Source organism: Chaetodon trifascialis, chromosome 22 (genome assembly GCF_039877785.1).
Source record: "Chaetodon trifascialis isolate fChaTrf1 chromosome 22, fChaTrf1.hap1, whole genome shotgun sequence".
Lineage (NCBI taxonomy): Eukaryota > Metazoa > Chordata > Actinopteri > Chaetodontiformes > Chaetodontidae > Chaetodon > Chaetodon trifascialis.
In genome coordinates, this window is record NC_092077.1 from 10,089,532 (window position 1) to 10,109,575 (window position 20,044).

Below are 20,044 nucleotides of genomic sequence, written 5' to 3' on the forward strand. Positions count from 1 at the left end.
TGCATTATACAAATAGAAAATGTTTACGAGTGCAGAAAGCCCCCCTCCCCCCTTGAGAAAAAAACAATGTTTCTCAGTCAACAGATGGTATTTACTCAAATTATAGGCAGCAAATGAGGGCTAGGGTGAGATGCCTTTTTTCAGAGCCCATTGGCAGTCCATTAGAAAGCAGAAATTGTGTGCGCAAATCCACCGAGATACAAGGAGAGTGACACGGAATTAGGGATGGTTGCGTGATTCATCGCCAGCCAAAATCCAATAGAAAAGTCTTCTGATCGTTAAATGAAATATATCTCCAGCAAAGCAGGATAATTGCCTCACAAAAATGAGCCGTTTTTTTTTTTTTCTCCCCCTTTCTTCCGTGATCTAAACACGAGTGCAAAGAACCAATCCCAGTCAGATGGTACAGTAGACTACAGCACCCTAATTGCTTTGATTGTGAACAATATGTTTCTCGATGTTTCTCAGGAGTTCAGCGTGAGAGCTTGTCTGCCAGAATGAACCGCTTTCAAGCCGACCACCTCTGCCTGTCATCTCTCCTCAGACGTGGAGAGAAACAGAATTACTGGGGCGCTCAAATGAACATGCGAGAAAATGGGCCAGTGCTCACAAGTGACACCGCTTGTGATTTTTGCATATGCTGAATGAGGCTAAAACATACGTAGGTGAGATATTCATTCCCGCTCTGGTCTCATGTAGCACAGTTTCAGCCCCAGTTTCAAGATTAAACCCCACAAAATAGCTTTTTTTTTTGTTCCATCTGAACAGCTGGCATCTATTTCCCAAGCATTAAGAAGCATTATACAGATTTCATGACAGCATAAAGCAAGAAAAGGGTAAAAAAAACAAAAACAAAAAAAAAAAAACAGAGCATTTTCAGATATCTAACCATTCCTTTAAATTTCAATAAATGCTTTCACAACTTCTAACTAGGGCCCCTCTGGATGCAAACTGGAATGATCAATGTCCAAAATAAAACAGTAATTGCCAACCTGGTAATGAAAATGGATCCCTAATAGATATTTCTCATCAGCAGAACCTGCAGCCTGGCATGCATTTACCTGGAGTGTTTACAAGCCATTTCAGCATCATTTCTGTTTTCAGGCACATAGGCTGAGGTCATTGCTTCATTAAATGATTTTTTTGGGGGTAAAATACGACAGCGAAACACATTTTTTTGGTTAAAAAGCTACAATGAATCATACAAAAATTGGCAGTTACAAAACATATTATTCAGTTCACACTCGATTCTACCAGATGCACATTGTCATTGAGGCAATCACAGTCTTTTATAGAGAAATACCACTCAATTTAAGAGTAAACATGCCCTGACCTCATGGCCTTTATTAACCTGAGTGTTAAACTCTGCTGTTCTGCAAGAGCAGCTCTACTGGATTTGATGGCTTTTTTACGTTCCCCTATTTTATCAGCAAATTTGTCCATTCTTTACCCTTGAATCCTTTCATGCAATGTATGAAGAATTTAGAAAGACTTTGGTTATATTAGCTTTGATGGAAGCATTTGAAGAAGCAAATTTCCTCCTAAATGGGTACGCGTTTGAGAATGTTTATTCATTTGTTCACATTTCCTTAGTTCTCATTTCCATTTTTTTCCCTAATTCATTTCCAGTGCAGCTGCACATCAACGTGACCTTAAAAAGTGAGGGAAAGGGACAAACCACTATGTCATTTGTCGCCACAGGGTATTCATTAATCCAGAGTGGTTTGCCATGATTCCACACAGGAGTTGCATATATTACATCTGAAATTCAGTGGTATTCCCCTTTAACACGGAATGAAAAACTGCAAGGGTGAGTGCGCCCATGGATATATTCATGGAGATTATGCCCATTAAATGTCAAACACACTTCACATTCACTGACATGGTTTAGCATACATTCTGTTCTGACGAGCTGTCCCAAGGATTCCAATGACAGAAAAAGATTGTGTTCCAGAGAAGACACATTTGAAAATTGCCTCACTTCCTCGCATAAAGAGCCAGTTAGCATGAACATAAATGACACATAGAAAATCCTCATAGAAATGCCAACCACCATGAGTCATTTGAGCACAGAATATGGACATTAAAGCTTTAAGATAGTGATCACAAAGCAATGATTTTACCCCAGTGTCGATTGTTTTGGGGTGTTTTCTAATAAAGCTTTATGAATTCAGGTGAGAGAAAGACATTTTAGAGATAAAAATGGACATCTTTGACCTGCAGGGGTGAAGATGTTGGCAAATCACTCGACCAAGCAAAACACTACCATGACTGCACCCATTCTGAGGGGTTCTGCAGATGTTTTCCAGCTGCTTAGCATGGCCGTACACACTACAATGTCCACCCAATGAGAGGGATAAAAAACAAATGTTGTAAAATGGAAACTTTTTATTTTCAAAAAGCAACAGATTACACAGTTAACTTTCAGCAAATGCAATCCTAACTGAAACTGTACTCACATTCGGGACTTCAAAATGAAAGACTCACATACTTACACACAATCTATCTATAATATACAAAAAAGAATACATAATAAATATTAAAATGGCCACAAGAGAAAAAAGTAAGTCATTGAAAACAATCAGTAGAGAGCAAATGTAGGGAAAGTAGAAACAAGACGGTGTGCCTTAAATGTCTTTTTTTTTTCTTTTTTTTTTTTTTCCTTTTACATTTTTTACAAATTGTGCAAGATTTCATACTAAGGCTCTGGTCTTGAAGTGACTGTTGTCTGATCCACACAACACACACACACACACACACGCTCTGAAATGCGCACACATGCACGCACCCACCCACCTACACACACACACGCACACACACGCGCACACACACTCCCTGTGCTCTGAGCACTCTGTGGGGTGTAGCAAACCATTGCAGAATAAAAATGGGCTGCTCAGTGTATGGCCTGTGATGCTCATGGGAGTGGACCAGCTTTTAAAAATGAACATGCACTTCACATTGATGTGATAAAGAAAAAAAACTCCCCTTGCATCTGGAAAAAAAAAAAGAGACTTTTTAGGAGTGAATGAAACAAACAAACAAAAAAATAATAGAACCCAACAACCAAGAAACATGACAATATCATAACCATTAAGGCAAGAACACCTGGAGTGGCATCAGCAATACTGTAACAATATGATAGTGTTTAGGTACATGGATATGATGAAACATTTAACTACTTCTTCAATGTCTTTTTTAAGCACAAGGTTGTTCTTAAAAGCAACTTCTTTTTAAAATCCAAACATCATTTCATCTTTTTTTTCTCCTCTTTTTTTTTTGTAAAAGGTGATAAGAAAATAACAATGCCAGACACTATGGACATATGGATCGTAAAACTACAAGAAATCATTTCTAGTCTTAAGTTGCAACTTCAAAACCACACATTGTAAATCCCCATCGTTAAAGCCCCCGCCCGGGAAATGAAAAAGGTATCACTTACATTAAAACCATTTTATCCTCTTGTGATGGTGTATTCCAACAGTCACCAAGTTTTGCTTTACTTACAGCGATTGTGTAGTCTGTTGCAAATTAAAGCATTCATTGTTTAGTTTGGAAAAAAAGGGGAGGGGAAAAAAAGTTGTCCTTGCAATGCAACCGGCAACTGTTGACCAAAAAAAGCATCTTTACATCTTCTTTTTAGTGCAACTCTTAAAATGTAAAACATTTCCAGTGATTCCTTGAGAGGTATCATTTCTTTGTTTTTTGTTCTTTTTTCTTTTCATATGTATGTATTTCACACCTCACAGAGTAACGCATCTTCAAAATATCCAAAGCAAGAGGTTTTGTTTTTACTGTTTTGACTCTTTTTTCTTTTTTTTTCTTTTCTGCTTTTTGCTTCTCTGCATTTGCATGGCCTTCCGCAACGTCTGTTTACTAGAACATAAACACAGGAGGGGATCCAGACCTCCTGCGTATTCCCATTCCCTTCAGCCTCCATGTTTGACACGTTTCACATTCAATCACCCCGGCGGAGCCTCGTGATTGGCAGTCCACCTTCTACCTCTGAAAAGAAGGGTTGGGAGAAGGAGGAACAGGAGAAAAACTGGAGGATGAAGAGAAGAGAGATAGAAGAGAGAGAGTGCGCTGTACAATGGGAACGAGCCCAGATCAAGATCAATCAGGGAAACAGAGACATAGTTGAGAAAAAAACCCACAGGAAAAACCTTCATATAACGCAGTAGGGTTCCCTTGGTAACCTGGATTTTCTGCAGTAGAGGAGCGTGGTGCTGAAGCAGCGCCGAAGCTCCCTGTTGGAGAAGATGCAGATGAAAGGATTGACCCCAGCCTGGGCAAAGCTCATCCACACGGCGGCCGTCAGGTAGCCCCCGGGGACCACAGGGCCCCTTGCAAACACCCGCCAGTAGCAAGCGACCAGATAGGGCCCCCACAATGCCAGGAAGAAAAACGTCATGATGTAGAACATCCTACTAATCCTCTTCTCTGTTTTGAATTCATCCAGTACCAGCAGACGCCTGCGGCCTGCTGCGTTGCTGTTCTGCCGGATGCCCAGCAAAGTAGGCGGGGTGGGGCCTCGACCAAATCCGGCCAGCCAGTTGGCCGCCGCCTGCCCGCTGGCGCCTGGCCCGTGGAAGGTCCAGTTCTGGCTGACGGCAGGCACGAACTGGACAGGCTTCATCTTTCGGCGGTCGTGGACGAAGAAGATGAGCTTGAGGTAAACCAGCTGTGTGGCTAGGAGGATGAGCGCCAGCAGGAGCATGAAGCCCAGCGAATCATTCGCCCTGAAGGAACGGTGCTGGAACGTGCACTGGTCCTCCTCCCGGATGAAAGAGTACGTCCCCACGTCTAGCACCGGTGGGAACGCCATAGCCACAGACAACGTCCACACCATGCAGATGACAGCTAGACAGGTCCAGAAGGTCAGCCTCTTGGTGTAGAAACGGTGATGTGCGATGGCCAGGTAGCGTGTGACACTGACACAGAACAGCATAAACGCCGTGTGGAAACAGGACAGGACACCCAGAAAGGCGATCACCTTGCAGGTCAGCGTGCCGTAGGTCCAGGCAGATCCATTCTTGACCGAGGTGAAGACGAAGGGGAAGCAGATGGCGGAGCGTAGGATATCAGAGGCGCACAGGTCCAGCAGGAAGTAGTAGGGCGCTCTGTGCAGGCTCTTGTCTTTAACCAGCAGGATGGAGATCAGGAGGTTTCCAACCACACCGACTCCAATGATGAAACCCAGAGAGGTCAGTTTGAGGAACGTGGCGAGAGGAGAGACATTCTGCAAGATGGTGTGGTCCCCTGCATGGCTATAGTTCGCCATAGATGGAGGAGGGATCATAAAGATAGCGGAATAGCTTCAGCCAAGTATCATGATCTAGAGGTGGCAGGGGGAGGCGTTAGATCCATTTGGCGGTGTGCTTTGAAGAGGTTTCCAGGCATATAGGCAACCTCTCCTCTAAGGCATCCTTTGTTCCTTTGTCTCATCACACCTAAAAAAAAATATTATCCACCCATCAGCATTCAGTCCCATACAACAGCTGCATTGTTTTCAACTGCACTTGCACAAGCCAGAATGTGAAAAGCGATAATTTCCCTCTGCCTGCCTTCTATTTATTTATTTATTTGCTTTACATTTTAACATTTAGAGTGGCTCAGTGCGGAGCTCAGCCTCAGCCGGAATACTTTGTCTCCACGCAGACAGACACACAGACAGTGATGGAGCTTGATTAGACTAACGCATTCATCTCTTACAGTATCTGAGAATTCCCTGAACAAAAGCACTGACGGCAAAAAGCACAGCCTTCATTAAGAAACGACGCATTTTTTTTTTAGCCGTGTCTCTCGGAAAGACCCGGGTTAGACCCAAACCCCCCCCCCCCCCTTAAAAAAAGGCTTGGTTTGGGATTAATGTGGACATTTTCAGCGCACTGTGCAACATTAAGAGAATTGCAGTCCAAAATAAGCTCTTCTTGATCACACCCTACACCCTGCAGAACAGAGGACGGCTCTCTGGAGCGGCGGATGCCTCGAATAAACTCGCCCAGCCTTTATGCATTGTGGAAAATCGACGGCGGGCGCATACATAATAAAGCATCTGTGCTTTTGTCTGATTAAAGGTTAACTGGATTACGGGTTAATAAGCAGTGTTCTCATTAGGGCGTTTATTGAGCCAGCATCCATTTTCCAGATCATCTTTCCTATTAGTCATTAGGAAGAGTTAAGAGAATAGACGGTGTAATACTGACACTGGAGCCGCATTTTGACATCATTTTACTTGTTAATGCGCGGGTGTGATTATCAGTCGGGATGGATTGAAAAGGATGGCTGGAAGTGACAATAACAAGCGTGCTGGTGGTAATATTATGGGATGTTCCGCTGGATAGCTATTTCTTTTTGATTGTTGAGATAATTACATGTAGACTGTGGTGATATCTGCTATCATTAATACAGGCGTATGTGTCTACTTACGTGTTTTAAATGCGTCCTCCCGATTCTCAGCCGACTATTTTACGCGCGTTTGCGAATCCGAGAGATTTCAGTCAAAAAAACACACAGCACGTTAAAATCACCGTCCTTGCATCCCGATCGCTTGGATGGATCCGTACGTCCATTAGACTAGAATAATTTCCAAGTCCCCGCTATGAATTGCTCAGAATCGCAGCCACCACACAAGACAAGGCCAAAAAAAAAAAAAAAAAAAAAAGGAGAGAGAGAGAGAGAGCGCGAGAGAGAGAGGGGTGGGAGGGGGGGCGAGCCGATCACAAGATCAATCAAAATCCTACCTGTTGATAATCCGATTTCGCTTCCCTCCCGGACGTTATTTACATTGCACGAGTCGGGTTTTAGCTGTTTTAAAAAGCCTGATTTGTTGCCTGCCCCCTTTTTCCTGCACGGTGAATATCCTACAGTAAACGGAGCCCAGTGCGCATGCGCCCTGCATCCCTATTTGTGATCCAAGACGCGTCTTGTCTCTTGTTGCAGCAGCAGCAGCGGCAGCAGCGGCGGCTCCCTCTCTCTCACGGTAACATCTGCTCAGCGGGGCCGCTGCTGGCCGGTAACGCGTTACAGCAGTACTCGTTACTGGTAACGTGTGATGTAACTGATTGCTTAAAAAAAGCAGCTTTACATAGACACCAGATCAAAACAGACATCTTTATAACTCTCCTGACATTTATTAAGACCTACTTTTTTAAACTTATATTATAAATCAAACAATACAAAAGCTGAATGGGGTTCAGTGCAGGCTGATCATATCTCTTATGTGTTATCCTTTGTTGTACCTTCTGGTGCCCTCATTCCATTTGTTCAGCTATGGCATTTAATTTTTTTTTTTTTACCATGTACCGTGTCTTCTTTTCACTGAGCTCATACATGTTTCACTCTGCAGAAATGTCGACCATTATGTACAAAGTGAAGGGTTAAATCAGGCAGCCTGGTTCACCTCAGGGTAGAATGACTTCCCCTGTACTGTATATGCATAATTGACAAGCACTTTGCGCACTGTTGTTCCTTCTGCCCGAGCGGCATGATAAATTCATAGGATTTGATTTCTCAAACATGTATGGAGAGCCGTGATGTCATGAGCAGTGTAACAAGTGAACAGCGACTCATCCACATGCGCACACACAAACACACGGAAAGGTTGCTTTGTGTCCACCTGTGCTATCAGGCATGAATGATTTATGATCATACATGTAGGAGATGTGTTACTAGAAGTTTCACAGCAGGGAACAATGTGTACTGTGGAGATTTCTGTGTTTTAGGATTAAAAAAACGAATGCTGCCTCGAGCTAACATGCGCAGTCAAACCAAATAACCCAGACATGCTGACCTAGAGACTGAACAATTACTCCAAAAGAAACTGTTACTGCCCTGCAGCTAAATTAAAGCGAAGGCCTTCATGATTTTGTGGATGTCCCAATATTCTCTAATGAACAATCAGTCATTTTGGCACAGACCTTGTAAACATTTTGATGGATGATCATCCCAAGGTTAAATAGAGATTTTTAATCAGAAGTTCTACGAGCTACTTATTTTTTTTTCTTTCCAAGTTGAGAGTTTCGTTTAAAAAAAAAAAGAATATGGGTTAAATTTTATGTGAGCTGAAAATTAGCTGAGTAGATTTATTCAAGTAGTGGAATGATGTGCATTTTCATAAGGTATTTACTTTTAATTGCTAATTTCAGAGGGAAATATTGTACTTTTTACTCCACGATATTCATCTCACAGCTGGTTCCTTTGCAGATTCTGATTTTACATAAAGAACATACATAAAAAACAGAGATTAAACCAGTGGATCCCAGTCTTTCTGTCTTGTGACCCCTCACAAAAAACAGTCTTCTTGGGGGAAATTGTCATGCTTCAGGTGTCTATGCATCACTAGCAGTTCTTCTCCTGCTTCTAATACGTTTAATATGTCGGGCTTCTATTTGTGATGCATTTGTTCCAGTCGAGGATCGACTTCTTCCTCCACTGTTTCGTGTGTATCGCTTTCAAGTGTGGCTATCCCCACTTCACTGTCAGATCATCCACCTCCAATTCGTTTAAGGGTCAGTCGGTCAACTTTCTGAACGCTTCATGTGAGAGAGGCGGCCCTACTGCACGGACGGTGGCTTGAATGTTTCAAAAACTTAACAAAACAGTTCTTCAGGAGGTGATCTGTTCCACGTCTGGGCACTCAGAATGAATGAAGAGTGGGGGGGGGGGGACTGTGAGTATGCAGCAGGTCACTCAGATATCATGCAAACCACGAGCTGTGAGGAGCATCAGATGGATCAATTTATTCTTCTCAAAGCCACTTTAACATATTTTTAACTGCAGAAATCGCAACAGCATCATTCATTTCATGTACCCACACTTGAGATATTGTGCTTCCAACAATGGCAATGTTGTGTTGCACATTGCAGACAAAAACACATCAGGAAATCACAGTGATCAGCACCCCAAGCGTGGAAAATATGCGCAAAATGCAATGCAAGCATCCGCAGGAGAAGATACTATAGCTGCAGCAGTCTTTTCATGTAGAAGGCAACAGGGTTTGGTCTTTAATCTCAGCAGTGCAACAAATAACAGTTCCCGGTTTTGGACTTCCTGGATGTTTCCCTCCACGTGGTTTCCGTCGGGCTGGGCGCGTTAATCCCGATAAGGCACGTTTCTTATCAGTCGCTTCGACACAAACCTTGTGCCAGAAGGTCCGTGTGAGCTCATCGAGGAGGTAAATAATGCGGTGGATGATAACAAAACGGGACAGGCGCACGATCACGATCGTCTCTCTCACAGCTGTCCGTTCCGCCTCCGTGCGTACCAGCCGAGACAGGCGCAGAAACCCACCACGGTCACGACGGTGCCCAGGAGCAGGGCTAACGCGTCCCCCGCATCGTAAGCCTCCGCCGCGGGGATCAGAGAGAGAAATATGAGCCAGAAGCTCGCTGCGGCGTTTGGAAGTTCAAGTTTGGGAGCCATGTTGAGCTTTTCCGCCGTTGCTGTTGACTTTCGGGAAACCGAGAGGCGCCTGCGTCAGAGTCAGATGACAGCAGCGGCGGCTGCACTTCCTGGTGCGCTCAGCCAATGGCAGAGCTGCTTTATTCTAACCTGCGCCTTCTGGATGTTTTTTATTTCTTTTAAAGAAGATTCGCGTTATTTTTGAGCAGGAATCAGTCCCGTGGCACGGAAACGATTGCACTTTTCAGTTGTATTGTTTTTCAAAGACCAAATAAAAATGGAAAGTGTTTCTCATTCAAACTGTCATTATTCTACAGTGAGCGAATGTGTGACATCACTCCTCTTATTCGTGACGATCAGCCTGACAGGTCGTCAGTGCTTCATATCTCTGTCCCTCGGGCCCTGCTATAAACAAAGGAGATTATTTTACAACAGTCAGGCTCATCAACAGCTCTTGTCTGAAGCTTGATATCCCCTCCGAAGACAAACACGTGTTGACATGGACGGGCTATTGCTGTTTGTCACGTGAGACACTTGTTGGTCAAGGTCAGGCCAGAAAAAAAAAAAAAAAGCCTCACACTGCCACAAGACAAGTTTCCACATTAAGCTCATGGTTTGTGAACAGCCCTGGTCCATTTTACTATTTCAATTTGGACAGGGAGAGAATTTGACTGGAAAAGCGCTCTTATCTCCAGTTCCAACCCAGCTGCTCCGCTGTGCCTCGGTACACCCCTGATCTCCTGAAACGTGCTGAAATTGCTTCAAATCAGCCGTGTGGCGATGACTAAACACGGCAACTTCTCTGCTCATGCTACAAATTGTTTGCCTTGCAGAGTTGTGTGTGTGTGTGTCGGGGGGTCGCAGGGTCTATATCTCTGTGTGCTCTCCTGGGGCACTTTGCCTGTAATTTAATTAGAGCGCACAAGCCAAAGTAAAATATTGACCTTGTAAGTCTGCCATACCTCTGTACCTGCCTGCTCCGAGCGAGGAGATGAATGGGCACACGTTCCCTCCGCTCACTCCTCTCACTTTCTCATCATACACTCTCTCTCTTGCTCCTGCTGTCTGTTTGGCAATTTGTCTCTCATAGACACAAGTTTTCTAGAGCCCCGTCTGATCTCTGTGGACGCACTTGGTGGACCGCATGGCCATTACAAGCCCCTCAAAGAGCTTCTTGTTTAAAGCATTAATCATGAAGCAGGTGAATCTAATGCAAATTTTACCTCCGGACAGCAACATAAAAATCCAACTTAAGGGGTGTTTTTAATGTGTTGAGCCATCAGAAATGTCCTCCAGATTCACACCCTGGTAGCTGCACTGGCAGATAAACACAGCAGCAGCAGCGGCGGCACTTAGCCTGGATCTCAGCGGTGTTGGTAATTGATCAGTGGGAGGATGAGAGAATATCCAGAAATGAGAGTGTTTGTCTAACAGGCCAGGACAGTGACATTAATCTTCCCTACTTATGTGTTCTGCATCGTAATGTGCTGCTCAGCACCTGCACCTCAGTAAATTTTTACACCGAACAGGCTGAAAAGGACTTATTCTGTACATTATGTGCACCGGTGAGTATTTTCAAGGCTAATCATTTAGGAGTCACAGTCAAAGCTGAATTGTCCTCATTGTTTGTGTCATGAAATATAACGAGAATGATACTGCAGCTTTTTTATAAAAACTCTTTTCGCACATATGCGTGGACATGATCTGCATTATAAGGAAGCATGCCATCAGTTGTCAATAGTTAGATAAATAAAACTTTTTTCTTTCTTTCTGATAATTACATTTTTTGACAGAAAAAGTCAAAGCAAAGATATACGTTTGAATTTCTCAGCAAAAATTAATTTCAATTTTAGCTGAACTTTACATTTCTGTGGCTGCATTTCCAGCAACTCCACTTATTTCTTATCCCCTCTATTTTGACTTTAAGGGACATTTCTTCCTTCCCCTTCAGTCAAGTTAAAGTTTCCAGGAATCGGTGGCATACCTGGCAATGTCCATCTTAAGTTGTGTTTTAATTCAGTAGCAGGATGTTAAATCTTGCGTATGTGCATGTGTGGAGCTGGAAAATGCAAAAAGAAACTTTACGTCAGAAATAAACATGTTTACTGCCTGGTACACAAAATAATATATAGGGTGTTTTTTTAGATAACTCACTCATTTAAATTATATTAAGGCTTAAAGTTATGCATAATTACGGGCTTTGCTGCTTTGAGTGATAGTTATTTGCTAGGCTTCATTCAGCTCCACCCGCTCTCCACCTCTTTGACCATTTTCAGCAATTTTACAGATTACAGCACTCCAGTTGAAATATTTCCATGTCGCCTGAGTTTTGTTTTGTATCTTATTTGTTTAGACCAAGGACACCGTGCCGCCGTTATCTGTCCTCAAATGTTTCGGAGGTACGGTGAACTGAAAAGGCCAGATTTTGAGTTCTTTGTTTTGTAAGCTTCATCCATTCTCAATTACTTTCCACAACAGTGAGGACAGAGTTTCACCTTTACCAACCAGCACAAAACATCTCTCCCTGAAGATTAATTATGTTCTGAAATTGGTTTCTCAGAAAACACTGAGAAGCGGACCCTTTAAAGCAATTGCTGCTTTTGTGGTGCTTCAGTGCACCATCCATAATGAATTGTAGTGTGAGGGACATGACAAATGGATTTTCCCGTGTCTTTTGTGTCAGTGTTCGAGATGTTGAAATACTTAAGAGGGCCTGAATCAACACCAGAAAAAGAAAGGGCAGCTTGTTTCTGTGTAACACAGCGCCGGGCCACACTGACTCACACTCTGTCGAGGGACGTGGGATGAGCTTTAAAACATTGCAAACCTGCAAAAAGATGAATGACGCAGTATAATTATCTATTCATATTGGAAGCTGAGAGGGAGTCTGAGGGTGGATGCTTGACAATCACGTATCTGAGTGTTACACTGACAGTTGTATAATGCTTTAAAGGGTAATCAATTCATCCTTGCATTCGTTGCTTTGTTTTTGCAGAGACTCAAAATTTGCTTGAGATAATTAGTCACAGTGAATATTTAGTCATCTTTATTGTCGATGTAACGTTATCGTCACGTGGTACGCAGCATTAACCTTCCTTCTCGGCGTATTCGAGTGACATTTGAGAGCTGCCAAACGGCATCGCATTCAGAAGCTAGTTGTCAGAATATCAAACCCAGAATAAACCACTGATGTTATAAGAAAGGATTATGTAAATAGGAGTTTTTGTCTTTGTTCCTTTTTGGCTGAGTAAGGTCACTGTTCAGCTGCTCAGAGCCAAGTCTTCGGTATCAGTTACCCAGAAGCAGGAAGAAAGCTAAAACACTACCTGCCAATTTTTTTTTTTTTTTTTGCTCTGATTGATTTCCAACCTCAAGAAAGTTCCAGTTTCTGCAAGGTCATTTACTGACATGAATGGAAATGAATGCCTGCAATGGAAGGTAGGAAATAAATCTACAGTGCTGAATAAAGATCACTGCTCACCAAAAACGGGATTCTTGGGGAATAATTTTCCGATCTGTGTAATATTTATTGAGGCAAGCTTTTGATCAGGGAAATTCTTTCAAGCATCCTCTTCAAGCGGGAAATCAGTCTAAAGCATTATTGGCATTCTTTTGAAAAAAGTTGGCATTAATGTTTCTGTAGATCTGCAGTGAATGGGCCAAAGAAGCAAGTCAGTTTGGTTCTGAAAGGAATACAGAACATTTCACATGAGAGTTCATTAAAACAGTAAAGTAAAACCTGAGCAATTAGCTGAAAAATGCTAAAATACTGCAGATAATTCTCTGTAGAAACGTCATTCCAAGCAACTTCTTTTCCATTAGAGATAGATGTTTCTCATTGTTTCTTTAAAGCTCACTGTCTAGTTTTAGTTCATTTAGTGTGTTTATCAGTAAATGCAATCAAATAAAGCCTCATCCGTCACACTACTGCCGAGCTTCAAGACAGTTACTAAGTGGTTCGATATAACAGTGGCAGTAGCTCCCTCAGATTTCCCTCATGGAGTTTCTAACGGAAATGAATAGAAGCAGCGTCAGTGTTTGCAGTACAGGATGTGTGCCTCGGGCTTAACAGAACAACATGACAAATATATTTCCATCCATCCATTATCTATACCGCCTATCCCTTTCGGGGTTGCGGGGGGCTGGAGCCTATCCCAGCTACAATGGGTGAGAGGCGGGGTACACCCTGAACCGGTCGCCAGCCGATTGCAGGGCCACATGTAAGGACAAACAACCATTCACACTCACACCTACGGACAATTTAGAGTCATCAATTAACCTAATGAGCATGTTTTTGGTCTGTGGGAGGAAGCCGGAGTACCCGGAGAGAACCCACGCATGCACGGAAGAACATGCAAACTTCAAACAGGGGATCGAACCGGCAACCTTCTTGCTGTGAGGCACGCGCACTACCTGCTGCGCCACCGTGCAGCCCACAAATATATTTCAAAAATAAAATATTTGGAAACAATGACCACCACTGTATAAAAGTGATTTATTGCCCAATATTTAAAACTAATCATAAAAACAAATCACCTTGGGAGGAAACCTCTGAGTTTTAGTTTACAAAATGAAAACTATTTAAATGGCTCGCTCCTTTACATTTTTCATATATCAGGTGATGAATCTGCAATGATGTATTTCCTATTTTTTCTATAATGGATTTATAGTGTTTTGGAGAACTGTTCAAATGGTTTCTTTTCTTTAGCATCTGTTTAACTGATTGATGAGCTTCTCCAAAGCAAAATAGATGGAGCAGATGGAAAGCAGTACAGTACTGCTTTCCTCAAGGTGATCAAATCTTCCTCAGCTGCACGCTAATGTGTACCCTGTTTCAAACATGGCCAACAGCTGAGAGCATCACAGTCATTCACAGCATGTGTGCGTCTATGCACATGTATATGCATGGGAGATTGATAGCTCATCACATTTCCTGTCATAGAGTAAATGTCACCTCTGTCGCTCGCAATGATGAACGCAATCATGTGGTTGGTCGGTCATCGGCGGTGTTCATTTCCATGGAAATGCTTGTCCAAACACACACATAAAAAAGTCACAGGTGTCACGTGTTCAAAGACAGAGTGCGTTCATGATTCCTGATGCTTCAGTATGCGTGCGTCCGATGTTAAAGGAAAAGTTCAATACCACTAAATAGATATAAAGCCTTGGTTAGAAGATAGCTAGCTTAGCTTAGCATTAAGACTGCAAGGATAGGAGCTATGGTAGCGGCTGTGTTCCAGAGCAGGAACATGTTGTGCAAAAACAATGTGAATTTTGCAGCTGTTTGCAATATTGACAACATTACGTACTTAACTTACATAACATATTAAGTACCGTGTACTCTTCAGTAGTGTCTGGATGCCCAACAAGCAGCTTTCATAAAACCACATTCTGACAGAGAAAGTGTTATGTAGGCAAGTTTTGTGGCGATTGAGCTCATTCAGAAGGATAATTTGTCAAGGAGTGCCTTGTTGTTAATGCTGACCTGCTAGTGCTGGACAAAGTAAAATTGTTCCAAAGTGTCAGTTTGTCTGGAATAATTCACAGAGACGAAGGGAGAGTCGGAAGCTACGTGCCAGCAAGTGTCTGTGTGATTTGACCTCCATGGCGGACGTTACCAAATACCTCTCAGAGCTGAACCTCAGCTTCTCAGCTCTCTGTTTTCAAATGTGAAATCATTCTGAGTGAAATTAAAGCGAGCGCGCCGTGCATTTTCCGACACTGCAAGAACAAAAGCCTGCTATGACATCTGAATATGGTGTGGAGTGTGAAAGCTCCTTCAGGCAGTTGGCGAGAGGTTTCAGGACATGAAAAGTAAACAAAAGCTTAATCATCATCGTTACCATCTGACATCAGACGCCTCGCCAAAGAGAAGCAGTGCCAGCCACTGCAGAGGTTAGCGTGCGTACCACCCCCATGAAAGATTTCTGGGGGCGCCACTGAGTATGAAAAATTGAAGCAGCCCTTGATAGAAAAAAGGTTCTCCACCTGTTTTAATTTGTGGGCTTTAGAGGTACTGGTGGTAGATTTTTTTTTTTTTTTTAACTTTTGGACCTCAGGCTAGCTGTTTCAAGGCTTTATGCTAAGCTAGGAAATCGCCTGTTGGCACAAGTTTCATATTTTCCACACAGATATCAGAGTGGTGTCAATCATTTTGTCTAATTCTGGGTAAGAAAGTGAGTAAGTGTGTTTCCAGTGTGTCAAACTCCTTTATTGCTGCCATAGTAACGGCCACAGAGGTGCTATAACATGATTGTGGACTGTGAGGCAGAAATGGATTTGCTGTTGGAAAAAGACACCACACACACACACCTCATGTTCTGAGGTGGGCATTAGGAGTCTAAGCCTGGTAATCATGAGGCAGGGGTCTACCACAGCAGACAAGACCCAAGGTGCAGGGTGTGCAAAGATGCTCCTGAGACAGTTCAGCACAAAGTAGCAGGGTGTAAGATACAAGCTGGGGCTGTGTACACTGAGAGGTATAACCAAGTGACTGGGACAGTGAACAAGAACATCTGTGCCATGTAAGGATTAAAACCAAGTTCCCAAGTCCCAATGGGACACAAGTAGCCGAAAGTTGCTGACAACAGCAGAGCTAAGATCCTGTGAGACGTCAAGTTCCAGATTAACAAGCAGCTGCTGGCTAACCAACCAAACATTGTCGGGGTTGACAAGGACAGGAACAACAGAGAGGAGGAACCCAAGATGACTGAGAGGTCTCTGTCCAGAAGAGTGAAGTCCTAGTGGGGGTCAGAGGGAGATTTTTATATATGAATATAGACTAAATATACATATGCGTGAGTGTGTTAGGATCAGTTGCTCTCCCTTCTCATTTCCTAGTGCATTGGGTTTCCTTTTCCCTTTTGCGTCTCGTCTGTCTCTCCCTGTTTGTCGCTGGGGGTGTGTTCTGCAGGTAGCAATTCTGCTCCACACACTCACCCCACCTGCTCACCTCCTGAGCTCACCTGACTTCAATCATCAATCAAGACTCACCTGCCGTCCACAGTATATAAGCTCCTACCAGCATTCGTTGAATTGCCTGTTACGTGACGTGTAACCTAGTCTGTCAGTGTGAGCGTTTCTTCTGCCTGCCTGTTCACCTGTTTCTTGTGCATTTGCCCAGGTTTATCTGCCACACGTTCCCAAGGACCACTGTTGTTGGCTGTGAGAGCTCTGTGTGGATTTCCTGCCCGCCTGCCCGCTCTGCTACCAAGCTCTCAGTTGGATTAACTGAAATCATCTAATGCACATTCTTTAACTGATCATTAAAAAAATCATTGTTGATTTTCCACCACCATCGCCTCTGTGTCTGAGCGCTGCCTGTGAGTCCTACTTCTCGCAAGACATGAGATATATAATGTGTGTGTTTTTCTCCACCAAATAAAAATGTCATGAATGAGTGCAGCAAAGCGATGAAAGGAAAAATACTTCTGCTGCGTCCTTAGTGGATGCGCTTCACTCACCCATTTAAAGTTCATGGCTGTTGATAAGTGCATTATCAAGCAGGCTCATGCACAATGCCCTTGGCTGTTGCCCTTCGACAGCGGAGGGAAGAACAAAGAAAAAACAAACCTTTCTCAGCATAATATTTTGTGCCATTACTATACAGCCATAAATACTTCTCTTGTATCTTTACCAAACAAAGAGAAAAAGCATATCCAAATATTGGACCTATCATTACATTTTTAGTCATGCTTGTGGCATTAATTTCAAGATGAATTTCCATTTGTCCAGCACCCATGAGCCTCATCTGTACTTTGTGTTTAGTGCTCATTAGCGATGTTAGCATGCTAACACGCTAGACTAAAACAGCGAACACGGAAAAGATTATACCTGCTTAACCTTGTTGGCATTGTCACTTTTAGTTTGTTAGCATGCTGATGTTAGCTAACACTCAAAGGAGTACAAAATTTACATTGCCAAGAACATTCTCCTCAAGAGGGACGCGGTACAGCTGCAGTGAAAGGCCGCGGAAGAGCACGCCGACACCAGGTGAAAGCGAAGGAGAAAAGAGATGAATAACCTGGATGGCTCAGCAGTATGAGGGAGTTATTAGAGCGGAGTGAAAGAGAGAAATAACCTCAGTGTGAACAGATATTGTGGCATTCATTTTGATTCTAAAACATTTCTAAAGGTGCGCCCACGTCAGATATAGCCTTGCTCTGCTCAAAAATATGTGGCTTATATATTTAGAAATAAATTATTCCGCTTGAGCGTTGCCTCTTGTTCTCTATTTTAGCTGTTGCACGACTTGAGCTGGACCCCTGCACTGCCTGCTCTCTCGTGCATCATGTCAAATCACCACCATAAACCAGCTATTAAGTGACCGCTTTGTCTGGGACAATTCTGCTGGCTCATTCGCCCCAATTACTTTGCTCGTGGAATGTGTATTCTGGACTGCTTCACATTGGTGTACACTTAAATCAATACTTCTGCAGAACCAGAAAGTGCTTCCATTCTCAGCATCCGCTCTCATGACGCTCTAAACATGTTACATAAGATACCGTATGTCTTCATGTGCTCATAATAGTATGCACTTGTCTGAGTGCAGCCTCTCTGGCTGAAGAATGCTTCAGGACGTCAGTTCCATTTACTTATGAAGTTGTACCAGTGCATTTTCTGCAATTGAGCCGTCAGCGGCTGTCAGTCAGGGGAAATTAACGAGTCTGCTGATTACACTGCTGGTAATTACAGAGTGCAGCTGGAGCAGTGCTGTGTCGAGCCTGGGAGATATTTTAAGCTTACGTCTGTCCTTTCTCCCAACAGCTAGGTCAAGTAATGCTCTACAGAGAATCAGCTCAAGGCTGCTGACTGACCGCAGGCGATATCTGTAACCAACAGGAGTGCCTAGTACTTACGAGACACGGTGCCATAACCAGAAAGTCATAGGTTCACTTCCTGCAGTGAATCTGGCAGTGTCCTTCAGCAGGACGCTGCACTCTACCTGCCACCCAAGTCACCCTTGGTAATTCTTAGTTAAATGCTTATAATGACGCATCCCTAATAATAGTGTGATAAAGTAACTGTGCAGTTTATTGATCCCTGAAGGAGAGGCTCTTTTTTGCTAGCTCCTCTGCACAGGAAGCTCACATCACAGGATCAGTGCAGATTAGCATCCTTATAATGCTTGTGTCATGCTGGAGAATACTGCAGCAGGCTGGATGCCAAGTGGCACAGGAAACTTGCATGTAAGGCAACAAGTGAAAGATCCTTTAAGAGAGATACAGTACATATATCGAGTGCTGCATACTGTGGATCAGACAATTAATACTTACTAGCTTTCCATAGCATGTGCAAAATATCAGATCACACGGTGGATCGGGTAGCATTCACAGAGAAAATTTGGACACAGATTGTATTATTACACCATAGAGTAATGAATCTTCAATGCATCTTCTCTTTCAGAATTTCTAAAATGCAGCTTAGTAGCCTGCTAAACCTTTAAGTTCCATGTGCCTTTCTTTAATTCAGGACTCACTTAAGAGCTGCATGTGCAATCTTCCCAGTTAGTCAGGGAACATTATTTAAAAACTGGGCAGCATCATGGACTGAATAAAGTTTAAGTGTTCTCGCAGCAGTCTATAAAGCTGCGTGTAGCAAATGACCCTGCCACTTAGCCTCCACAGTGGCTTTTAACAGGGCTATCTCGCAGAGAGAGGCAACAAGGGGACTGTGTAACTGTCCTCAGCCGATCCATTTATTAGTACACACACGTGGATTTTACGCAGTGCATGCACACATTCTGCACATCCACTGTTGTCCTAAGACAGGGAACATTGAAAGTGGTTGCATGTGCACATTAACATGCAGCTTCCTCTCCTGCTCAAGCCTGATACAATCATTATGATACCATGTGACAATATCAGTCCTGTGAAAAACATACATACATACATACAAATAGTTTGAATTAACCAGTGGGCAAAGATGCAACATGGAATCAGCAAACTAGGAGCAACTGGCCTGAGTAGAACAGGTATGAGGTGGGGGGTAGAGGGATGAATGCATTGGACTGGATTTTGGTTCATTAGGAAGAGCTTTATGTCCTTGATGTTGCACTAGCTCTCTTGCAAGTAAAGCAATGTACCCTTTGAACAAGAGAGTGCTAAAATTTGTGAAGCATTATTTGTGGATCCAAATGTGTGAGCAAATGGCACATATTTCACAATCGTACTTTCTCCCTGAACGTCATTATATAGAATACCACAAATTACTGTAATGAGCTCCTTGGGGATAGCGAGCCGTAGAAACAGACAAGGAATAAATAATCAATAATGCATAAATTGGCAGCATTAGAATCATGCATGATCTCATTTATCTTAAAAACATGTTAATAAAGTATGGATAATGTTTTCATTCAAGCCAGCGTTTCATCTAAAATGTGTCATGTTAAAGTGTTTGAACAGTGGCGACCAGCTCCAGATGTGGTCAACTGCAGGCCCGAGAACGAGTAAAAAAGAAGGACAGAAAGAAAGAAAAAAAATATCTAAACTGATCTAATTTGAATAAGTGGAAAAATATCCAAATATTTCCAAGAGCAGAATTTCCAAGACTAATTTCACACTAGAGTTATTAACTAAACATTAGTGCCTTTCTTGGATAAAGAGCCAACGGCTAAGGGTCACTGCTTCAGTTCAGCTCAAAC

General features: G+C 42.9%; 2 protein-coding genes across 3 annotated transcripts; both read right to left on the reverse strand.

Moving 5' to 3' along the window:
• Positions 1-3,694: 3,694 nt before the first annotated feature.
• gpr85 (G protein-coupled receptor 85) lies at positions 3,695-6,983 on the reverse strand. Of its 2 annotated transcripts, none has more exons than XM_070992063.1 (2): positions 6,744-6,983; positions 3,695-5,450 (listed from the first exon to the last, which is right to left on the reverse strand). In XM_070992063.1, exon 2 carries the CDS (start codon positions 5,297-5,299, stop codon positions 4,166-4,168), a length of 1,134 nt encoding a protein of 377 aa, XP_070848164.1. In that variant the 5' UTR covers positions 5,300-5,450; positions 6,744-6,983; the 3' UTR covers positions 3,695-4,165. The 2 variants fall into 2 exon arrangements, with proteins under 2 accessions (XP_070848164.1, XP_070848163.1); XM_070992062.1 differs by having other exon boundaries at positions 6,430-6,983.
• Positions 6,984-7,302: 319 nt separating this feature from the next.
• LOC139350693 (small integral membrane protein 30) lies at positions 7,303-9,471 on the reverse strand. Its single transcript, XM_070992228.1, has one exon. It carries the CDS (start codon positions 9,421-9,423, stop codon positions 9,235-9,237), a length of 189 nt encoding a protein of 62 aa, XP_070848329.1. The 5' UTR covers positions 9,424-9,471; the 3' UTR covers positions 7,303-9,234.
• Positions 9,472-20,044: the final 10,573 nt, after the last annotated feature.